General features: G+C 39.0%; 1 protein-coding gene across 4 annotated transcripts; it reads right to left on the bottom strand.

Moving 5' to 3' along the window:
* Positions 1-85: 85 nt before the first annotated feature.
* Positions 86-10,913, bottom strand: Asap (ArfGAP domain of ASAP). 4 transcript variants are annotated; one of them, XM_018010433.2, is made up of 13 exons: positions 9,864-10,913; positions 6,543-6,615; positions 6,325-6,470; positions 5,193-5,533; positions 4,611-5,059; positions 4,114-4,549; positions 3,573-4,053; positions 3,391-3,510; positions 2,482-3,331; positions 2,341-2,417; positions 2,168-2,215; positions 1,621-1,803; positions 86-1,554 (listed from the first exon to the last, which is right to left on the bottom strand). In XM_018010433.2, exons 1-13 carry the CDS (start codon positions 9,990-9,992, stop codon positions 1,357-1,359), a joined length of 3,531 nt encoding a protein of 1,176 aa, XP_017865922.1. In that variant the 5' UTR covers positions 9,993-10,913; the 3' UTR covers positions 86-1,356. The 4 variants fall into 4 exon arrangements, with proteins under 4 accessions (XP_017865922.1, XP_017865923.1, XP_017865924.1 ...); XM_018010434.2 differs by having other exon boundaries at positions 2,482-3,313; XM_018010435.2 differs by lacking the exon at positions 2,168-2,215 and having other exon boundaries at positions 9,864-10,912.
* Between the last annotated feature and the right edge of the window lie 439 nt (positions 10,914-11,352).

Genomic DNA, 11,352 nt, shown 5'->3' with positions numbered 1-11,352 from the left:
TAGTTCACTCATACCCGTTTACCCGGTCATCATTTACCGTTTCATTCAAACATAGATTTTGTTTTTGGTAAAAACACCTTATATGTATGTATATATGTAATAAGCGTTGAGTTTTTCTTTTATTTGTCTTAAATATAATATCAAATATGTTTTATAAAGTAATATTAAGGTTTTGCTAAAATAAATACTGAAACGTGTATACAAAATGTAAAGGGTGGCGTGTACATTAAACAAAAATTGTATCTACAGTTTACATATACATAATGATGATGTGTGTGGTATACAACAAAGTCAAACAAGTCCAGCACTCTATGTTTCTCCTTCCTTCCTTCCTTCCTGCTCCATTCCTTCGACAGCTCGCTTTGGAATTAGATTTATATATTATATATGTGTGCTTAATTGGTAACAACTTCTAGGTACAGAGGGTTGAAATGTTGACTTATCGTTTTAAGAACTTTATGTATATTATAATTAATATTTTTAAATATGTTCTTAGCATTTGGGCTTTAGTTTTACGTTTGCAATTGAGTTAAGCTTTAATCTGAGTAAACCTTCTTTTGTTTATTAACGTTGTTTTATAAACTTTCATTTAAATCCATCAACAGTATTACATAATTTGTGTACGCGTTCTATATAATTTGTAAAGCCAGACCAGGTCGGCTTTTTTATTGTTAATACATATTTATATATATATATATCTGTATATGGCAGCGTATTGTTAAGCATTTATCAATACCTAATTTCATCGATTTCGATATTCCATTTAAACACACAAATCTTGCATTAGTTTTTTTTTTACAGCATTGGGAGATAGACTTTTTGTTTTTTGTTTTTTCATTTTTTGGGCTAGCAAGTAAACTTAAATAAATATACCATAGGATAGGATGATAATGAGTAGGTTTAGCTATAAATTATAGCCTATAACACATTTGCAGGACATATTCAGTTGTAAAAGCAATTCAAAGCGGCGCCTACTTATAGTATATGCTTTATAAAATTGTAGCAATATCGATTTAGATATACACAGTAAGTGTTTACATATAAATTTAGTATACTTTAAATAGGTTTTTTTTTTACAAAAAATTATAATAATAATAGAGAATTTTATAAATGATTTGGTTTGCGTTGATAGCACAACAAAATAAACCAAAATAATAAAAAAAAAATAATAATACATATAATTGTAGTTGTTTGCGATTAAAAAGTGTAATAAATAATATCTTCTTTCTTTTTTGTATAATACATGCACGCAACCATACAAATGCACACTCGCACACGCACACACACACTCGCACACCTCGACAATCATACTCTCACACAGTTGTACAGACGAACAGGACAGTTAAGCTGCCCCTTTTAGTCGGGCAGCATATGTACAAAGCTAACGGGGAACATGCCGCGCCGTGCCGGATGCCCCTCTATGATGCCCTCCATCCAATTCTCGTCATCGGTTCGCTCATTGAGCACAATCAATATTTCACCTTCCTTAAACTCCAGTTCATCATCATTGTCCGCAACGCAATCGTAAAGCGCTCGACAGCGACGTTGGCCATTCTAAGGGATGCATAACATGTATAATAATAATTTCATTAATATTTATAAATATATATAACGGCTTACATAATGCAATTTGGAAACGGAACCACTTGCATTCTTCAGTTGATTATCGGGCGAGCTGTTTAGCCTATCATTGTCGCTAGAAGAAATATTCGAGTCGGCGGAATGATCCAGGCCGCCGCCAGACGAGTCCATATCCGTGTGCCACGACTCATAATCCGTAAAATTGGCTGATTGATTGATGAGCTAAGCAAAACAAAGAGTTCAATTAGTTAAATTAATAAAAAATAAATAATCAAATACAATGTCTCAGTTAGTGCAACAAATATTATTAAAAACATAGAAGATAAACAGACAAAAGTTTTGGGTTGTTTGAGTTTGATTTTGAGTTTTTTGAGTATGCGCGATTGGAGTTAGAAGAGCTCTAGAGAAGATGCACACGGCACATATTTAGTAAAAACAATCAAAATTAGGTATATAGATATATATATATATATATATAATATAATTTATAGATATAAATAAACAAGGAACAGAACAACAACAAGAACGGCATAAGTTTGTTTGATTTGATTTGTTTTGAATTGATTGAGTTGTCTCTGACATTTACCGTTTCCTCGCTGGAATGCTCTAATCTCAACAAGTTCTGTTGCTTGCGCTGAAATTTGTTGGAATTACAGGAGATATACACATGGATACATTGATCATAAAAAAAATAACTAAGCACGCGCGCGCCTCTTCCTTGTCTTCGAGAACGGTACGACAAGGATGCAAGCAACTTACCTTCCGTGGCGGTGCGATTGGACCCTCTTCCATAGAGCTGATGCTCTCATTCGATTGTCCATTTGGTATCTCACGTTCTGCAGGAGTTCAAGAGAAAACTATTATTCTATTTGTTTAAAAATAAGAGATGGTAAGGTTTACCTGCTGGCGGACCGGGCGGTGGTATTTTGGGTCTCATCAGCGCCGATTTATCCACATGTTTGAGTGTGGGCAGCTCTCCAGTGGGCGGCAGCACGAGCTTAGCGCCCGCTAGATGAATATTACGATTCAATGATTCTCCACTGGGCGAACGTTTATGGCCAAAGGTTGTCATGGGCATTAAGCTGTTGTTGCTGCCATTGCCAGAACCTGCACCACCACCACCTCCACCACTTCCACTAACGCCGCCTGTTATCCTTGGTGAGCTCTCCATGCTCCGCATGTGCGGCAGCGTGCCATACGCATCCATGGACTGATTCTTATGATTGATAGAGCGAATATCGTTGGCATCCATATTCTGTGAATGCCTGGGCGGATGTGGCAGTGTGCCATAGAATATACTGGCCGGAGTACCGGGCGGCGGTGCTGGCGCTGTGCGCTTCTTCAGTGAGTTCATATTGGCTGTGGACGTAGACTTTCGGGCCCCTGTCACATGACCCAGCTCGCTCTGCATGTTCAAGCTGTTCCGAGTGCCACGCATATTCTGGCTGCACGCCGAGCTGGGACTGGAGCCACCGCCGTTGCCGCTGTTGCTATTGTTATTGCTGCTGCTGACCACGCCCAAACTGTTGCCACTTCCCAGATATTGGCCAACATTCGTGTGCTGTTTGGGCGATGTGCCCGCCGACTGCGTATAGCTGGGCAACGTAAACTGTCGGCTTGGACAATTGGCAATTGGACTAGAACTGGACTGTATTGAATCGCAAGTCGATGATCGGGAGCGCAACACTGGCGAATCGCCACCAGCAAAGCTCGGCGGACGTGAACGCGATTTCTGCAAAGAGTTGAAATACTTTGTGACTTATGGTAAGTTCTGAAACAATATCTATATATAATCCTATATATACTTACGCGCTCATCTATGACAGTTTCATCATCGCTGAAATCTGTAGAGCCGTCCTCGTTGGGCAGATTCCAGTCTGTGTTGATGTGATCAAAGGCGCTCTTCTCTCGCTTTATGGCACACTCAATCTGGATAATGAAAGCGAGTTTTGGGACCGAAATTGCATTATATTTTTTAACTATTGGCTTACCAGCTCCTTGCAGCTATTGTGACCCATCTCTTTGGCAATATCCAGCGCTGTTTTGTTCTGTGAATTGCGCAGCTCGTAGTCAGCGCCTGAGCGCAAGAGCAGCTTCATACATTCGCGACGATCGTGTAGCGCACAAAGATGCAAGGGCGTATTCTTGCCCGTCACATCTAGCACACCGGCCGGATTGGTGGCCTTATTCAGGCCCTTGGGCGGCATATTCTGTATTAGAAAATCGACAATGTGAAGCGTGGAGCCGGCCTCGCGTAGCACAGCCAAATGGAGAGCTGTTTCGCCCGCATCGGAGCTGGGCAAACAGCAGGTGAGATCGGCGCCCTCGGCCCACACCTGCAGCAGCTGACTCATGTCCGCATTGACAATGGCCTGCTCCAGATCGCAGCGCAGATCATTGTCATCGGAGCAGGTGCGCATCACATAACGCTTGGCCACATATTTGGCGCGTATGAAATCGTATCGCTCCTCCCTGCAAATGCAAAAGCAGATTAAATATGTATAACCAAAGGACTGCAACTGATTAGCTTACATGCTGCTGTCGTGGTTAAGCTTGCCCCTGCCCAACTTGGCTTCCATAATGTCATTCAACGTGCTGTTGCCCATGGCGCGTGCTATCAACAGATTGGCCGTTGTTAGATTGTCTAGCGTAAGACTTTGGATGCGCGAATGATGCACGCCTAGATCCCGATGCACGCCCGAGCACTGTATGCAGACGAGTATGCCAAAGTTCAGACTGATCCAGGTGACATCGTTGCGAGATCCACAATCGCAGCAGCGATCGTTGCCCGGCAATAGCTGCACATATTTAATCACTGTCTTTTGTAGCTCCACCAAGCTGGGACTCATTTGCGGATTGGCATGCTGGAAGGCCTTAGTTAGGGCCTTCTCCTTGCAATTCACTAATACTGCCATCCAAGCCTTCTGATCCGATTCGTCCTCCGCTTGAAAATGATACGGACGATTGTCTAAGGGAAATTAGAGAATATTAATATGTTATCCGGAATTTACAATTTGAGCATGGCTTACAGCTGATTAAGTCGAAACCACGCTTATCATCTGGCACCGGCTTTATCTGACAGGTGAGCAGATTAACACGCGTCGGCGGCTTCGATTCGTCTGCATGGAATATATCCAAGAAGCCATCACTGGTGACCCGGCAGCGTCGCTTCTGCCACACCCGCCGCACTTTGCCTTCGCTCTTCTTCAGCAGATGTCCCTGCCGTGTTACACCATGATGCTTGTCGCCCTGGAGCTGATGGAGCGAGTAACCGGCACCCGCTCCACCACTGCGATTCTCCGATGACTGCGCATTGTCCACACGCTCGAAGTCCGGCGTGCTGCGCAACAATGTTCGCAGATCCAACAGACTGCGCCTGTCCTCGTCCTGCTTCTGCTTGATCACATGCAACTTATCGCTCAGATCGCCGATGTACGTGCCAAAGTGTTCGATCGTTTGCAAGCCATCTTTGAAGTAACTGCAATGTCAATAAATTCGATTATATAAAGGCGTACACAATCGAGCCGTAAACAAAACAAACAAAAGCAAAGCGGCCAATTAGCATGCAGCTCAGCAGGTTTTCGTAGCTTAGCCTGCTCAGCGAAACTTACTTATTCAGCGCGTGATAATACTCGATGAAGTGCTGCAGCAGCTCAATGCCAGTTTTTGTTTTGATCTCTTTGTATTTCAGCAGATACTCGCAGGTCTGCAGCTGATAGAGTCTGCGCTCCTTTTCCATTTCATCCGCCACAACGGCAGCGTCGATCTCCGTGCGCACCATGCCCGCCTCCTTCGCCTGGGCCTTTTTCTCCTTCTCGATTTTGATAAACTTGGCCTCGTAGTCTTTGGCCGCCTTATCAAATGGCCGCTTCATATCGCCCTTAACGCCGCGCAGCTCGCTCTTCAGCATCGAGTCCACCGGAAACATGACAATGTTGTTGATGTTTTGCATCTGCCAAGTGAAAGTGGGATAAGATAAGACTCAGGGTTAACTTAAAAGTCACTTTTAAAGTATACTCAAAGTTTTAAGATTTCTTTTTGAGTGCTTATCGTGAATTTCATAGAGTCAAAACTGTGTTTAACTTAGTTTAATTTACTTAGTTTAAGTTGAAGTCTTTTATTTGCTTAATGTTGGTGGCTAACTCAATATGTTGCCTAGTGCGCAGCATTTCTAACTTGCCAAATGCTATAGAATGCTCCTTGTTACTTGACTGGAAGCTTACAATGATCCTTTAAAATCAGGCGTAGAGTCTTAGATGTTAGCATTTTTATCTTGTATCTAGTTTACTGGATGTAAGGTTTACAATGTGTACAGTAAAAATGATCATCAAGCAATAAATATTTTATAGTTTTACAGAATTTAACACTAAGTTTCCTTCATTCAACTGACGCTAGCCTATTTAGCATTCACACGTTACTTCATAGTTCTATTGCTTTTAATTGGATTTTTATTGTGTTACAGTGCGAACAAACATTGAAAGTTGACAAAGCTAGCAAACAGATCACTTGACAGTAACTTTGACATGGACTTAAGTAAATTCCCATTAATATTATAAATGTGTTTTATGCTTAATCGATCAAAATTACGCTTACAGTTCTAATACAAAATGCTCACTTCATAAGCTTTATCAGCTATTGTAAACTTCAAAGCAATAAGGCTTATCTATAAGTCATATATATGTATATATGTATATATGTAATGTATGTATGTATGTATACATATAAGTTAAATCCACCCCTTACCAGTGTTTTCATTAGCGCACTGAGCTCTTTGGTGACCACGGAGAACTTGAGAAACGCCGCCCCAATATCGGGCTCATCCTGATCAATGACCTTGCCGCCCAAGCGCTCCAACGCGCGCACCATAAACATTTCATTGTCCACATGAGCTAAATGAATGAACAAAAATATATAAATTAATATATGAATCAAATAAATCCGAATTACAATGTGTCACTTACTATTGCCAGAGTTGTGTATGGCTTTCACGGCCTTCTTTAGCTTCGTCAGACCCTCGCGATCAAACTCCAAGCGCTGTAAAGAGATAGAGCAACATATATCAATTATCTTATCATGCTTATTATATGAGTTGCATAAGATAATTCATATCCAAAAATTGTTTCCCTAATTGATATGATGCATTTTTTTTTTTTTGTTCTCCACACTTGACTCGACTTGTTTAACCTCTTGACTTTTTCAATTAATTTTAATTCATTTCATTGAATTAGTGACGCGTGCAATCAAAGTTCTCTGCTACATAATTCGTAAAAACTTTTCAACATACAAAAAAGAAGAGGAAAAAAAAAAGTTTTCAATTAAAACTTAGCCAGCTATTGAGGAAACAAAAGTAAAATTATAAATTTAATAACTTTTATTTACTGTGCAAAAAAAGGAATGATTAGATAAATGCTTCAGATAGTATATATATAGTATATAGCGAAACTTAGAATCGTGAAAAGCACAATTGAGTTGAGGTATTTGAGCTATAAGAACTTAAGCAAAAAATGGGGAGTAACTGACTGCTTAATACTCAGCCAAATACATTTACTATTTGTGGTTCGAAGTTTGTACTAAATGGATTTTTATAAGCAGCTTTGCTAGTAAGTTAATAGTTCTTTTTTTATGTGTATTATATATTTTTTATCTGTTATATCACGCCTCACAGTCTGTGTATAAATAATATTTAGGTATGTTTGTCTAGGGATACACTCACAAAAGTCTATAGATTCTGCCCAGAGTGATGAGACCTAGAAATCTTCATCATAAAATTTCTACAGCTGTAAAGTTATCGATTTTGACCGATTAGCAACGCCCCCTCTGGGCATACCCGACTGTGCCAATATATATATATATATATATATATATATATATATATATATATATATATATATATAGCCGTGTAAATAAATTGTGATATATATATATATATATATATATATATATATATATATATATATATATATATATATATATATATATAGCCGTGTAAATAAATTGTGATATATATATATATATATATATATATATATATATATATATATATATATATATATATCACAATTTATTTACACGGCTACTCCCTTTAGACATACATGGCAATCGCCACCCAGCCAATACACCCCTTTTCCAGTTCATGAACGAGCATAAGCTAGCAAAAAAAAAAAAAAGGTGAGTGGGCTGCGATAAGCGAGCTGCGAAAAGATGTTTAAAGCGTGCTAATAAAGATTAGTCATGTTCATATAAACAAAGTTGATGGCAAATATTTGGAACGCAAATCGCTTAGAACAATAACGAAAAATTCTTAAGTTGGTCAACCTCGACAACTGGTTTCCGTTTCTCTTTCTAGCAGCCGAGTGAGTTTTTTTTTTTTATTCTTATATTTTTTACTTCTGATATTCCGTTGTGTGAGGCTTGATAACAAAAGAGGCGAAGTTCAGGGGAAACACAAAAAACGGTTAAATGTCTGATCAAGTTACTCTATTTTTTTTTTAACAGAAAACCGCATTATATTTTTATTTATTATAAAAAAAAATACATGTTGTGAATAAGCTGGACTGTAAATAATACGCTTACTGAGGAATTTAATAACATTTTAAATACATATATAAATATATATATAGACATATATATATATAGGCCAATCATCTATATATGTATATATATGCACATATAAGGCGGCGTTCTTGCTTGATTGAATAACAATTCTATTTTGGGGCAGAGCCAAAACAAAGACATCAATGAAATGAATGAAAGGAAATAAAAGGAAATGATATGAAAGGTGTGTCTCACGGGCACATTTATTGATTTGTTTAGATTTTTAGGTCGCGCTTTGACTAACCCATCGCCCATCACTGAAATTAAATATTAAACATTTGATTTGCTGTCAAATGGCAAAATCTGAAAAGCTATCAAAATACATAAATATTTTAGGCAAATTTGTTGCACAGTGGTGCAAGAGCCCAGCAAATATCTGGGATGTTTTAATTTGCAATTAAAATTATTAATAATTTAATTACATTTTATGTTTGATCTTAATGAACATAATAAACAGTTAATAACAATTTTAAACTCCCTTTTTAAATAAAGAAAGAAAAAAAACAAAACAAAAATAAATAAAGAAATTCAATGTTCTATACATATTGATTTTCTTTTATTTGTATTTCTACAATTTCTTTAAGTCTCGTACATATCTCATACATCTTATGTTCTTATAAATGTCTAACAGTTCATTCAAAATCCTAAATATTGATCCATGTCTTTTACATGCTATTTTTGTTATATTTAGACCACAGTGCGATGTCTGCCAGCTAATTTTAGCAAAAAGAATTGGAGCGCCGCACGATTTCACAGAGAAATATTTTAGGGAGCAGCTTTAGCTCCGAAGAACTAGAACTATAGCTAATAACCAATTGCCGGCAGTCGACAGACGACGCCTGACAGCCAATATATTTATTGACAGACAAAAGCGAGCATTCAAACTGAATTTCATGCGTAATCAAGTGTGGCTGCGCGCCTCTACTGCAGTTACATGATTAATAAGCTGCGATCGCGGGAATGCAGCAAACAGCTTTAAGCTAAATATGCGACACACATATGCCAGCGTCTGCTTTATCAGAGACGCCTTTCCGCCCGCACTTGCCCTTATCAATGCATAGCAATGGGTATATGAGCGTGTGCGTGTGAGTGTGTGTGTACGTGTGTATTTTTTATGGGGAGTAACAGCAGCTGCAATGACTAAAAATAAAACATTGCGTTCTCGAGTGGCAATGTCGAAAAATGGACAAATTGGGGGAGCATTGGGGGAAAGGGAGCAGCGAGCAACGAGCAGCGACCCAGCTGCATTGATTTCAGAATATGCACTTTCATTATTTATGACTTTTAATGGAAACCGAGAGAAGAAACCACCTGCAATTGCCTACGCCGACGTCATCGTAGAACAAATGCAAATCCCTCAAAGGAAGCCAAGTAGAGAGAAAGAGAGAGAGAGAGAGAGAGAGAGAGAGAGAGTAGCGGGAGTATGGGATTCAGTTGGCACAGCGCCAATTTAATGCAATACCTTTTTTGCTTTCCCTAGGTCGTCGCATTGTGAAAATACATAATAAACAAAATCGTTTTTGTGGGGGAGAGACTATAGAGTATAGAGTATATAAAAAATGAATAAGCACTATACGTATTTGTGTGTGTGCATGCATTTTATAACGCTGGATCATTGATTAGCCACCTTGAACTTAAGTGAGCGAGAGAGACAGAAAGAAAGAGAGAGGCAGTGGCCGAATGCTTACCTCTTCCAATATGCTAATCGTTTGACGGCAATCCGGCATGCGGGATGCAAACGTGGAGGTGGTGGGCGAATTGTAATCGTCGCGCGTCTCCTCCACGAACTCGGCGATGCCAATTAAAGCTGGCGGCATTTTGATATTGTTGTTGCTGCTTCACTTATTGTTGGGCACACTTTTTGTATCTTTGCTTTTTTTTTCGTAATTTTGCACACACTGGAAACGGCACAACGGGCGCGCACTAGCGAACTTCAAGGACACCCAGGCAACAACAACAGCAATAACAGCAACAAATAAACGAGTAACGACGATTGCAAGGCAAAGCTGAAACACGAACCGGAGACGACGAATGTGTTTTGTATAACGACGGCACAGCTGCTGCTGCTGCCGCTGCCGCTGCTGTGGGCAACAATAAAGGATCACACAACGAGGCAACAGGAATAAGCAGGATAACAGCGACAACGTTTACGTTTTGCCCTCTCTTTGTGTTTAGAGTGTGCGTCCCGTGTGTATGTGTGTATGCGTGTGTGTGCGTACTTGTATTGCGATACTGGTGTTGGCACGTTAGTCTGTATGGGAGCACTCACTTATTACTCTCTTCCTTTATGCAGCAATTTTCACGTTACTCCTTTTTGAGTGTGTGTGTTTTTTTTTTTCTATTCACTTTTACACACGCTGCCGTTGCACAGTTACTTTACGCACAAACCATTTTATTCTGTTTGTCGTACACTTTTTAGGCGCGCCACCTGATCGCCTCATCTTGCAGCAAAATTCGAGTCGCACTCGCAGTCGAAGCGCAATTAATGTTACAGTAGTAGAGAAATGCGCCGCGCATATTTACACCCAACTGCAACGGGTTTTGTCACATTGCCATCACTCAAAAAATCATTACTAAACACTTCAACATAATTAACGGCAAATTGCTTTTTATTTATTTTTTTTTTTTATTTACAACTAGCCCGAACCGGAGTTGGGATTAAATATTATTAATATTGCAATTTTTGCTGCTCTGCTGGCGTCGTCGTTGTCGCGTACGATGTAGCAATGTTGTCTATGCTTCGCTATCCAAAATGTACTAAAATTGGCCAAAGTACAAAAGTCGTACAGCCAGCACAGAGGCAATGAGTTTCAGGGCTGGTCATAGATGATTCCACTCACGAGCATAGAATGGAGCTGGTTCACACATGAACACAAGTAGATTTTGACAAGAAAATACATACAATTTATTCAGAAACATACAATATATAATATAATAATTTAATTTAATTTAATAATAATATTTTGTACACCGACTACATAATATATTCACATACCAAAGTAAAAATTCCGTACAAGATTTACCATTGAGCAGTGTTTGCGATAGTTCCTTAAAGAACCAAAAAAAAAAACAAAAAAGACTACAACAAGCAAGTTGAGCTGTTTAGTTCCATGAGTTTGATACTGTCACTCGTTACTGAGCGAACAAACAGTACGATTTATTTCCTTTTTGATCAGT

This window comes from Drosophila arizonae, chromosome 5 (genome assembly GCF_054131065.1).
Source record: "Drosophila arizonae isolate 15081-1271.41 chromosome 5, UAZ_ARI_1.0, whole genome shotgun sequence".
Classification (NCBI taxonomy): Eukaryota; Metazoa; Arthropoda; class Insecta; order Diptera; family Drosophilidae; genus Drosophila; species Drosophila arizonae.
This window is presented reverse-complemented; position numbering and strand designations above follow the sequence as displayed.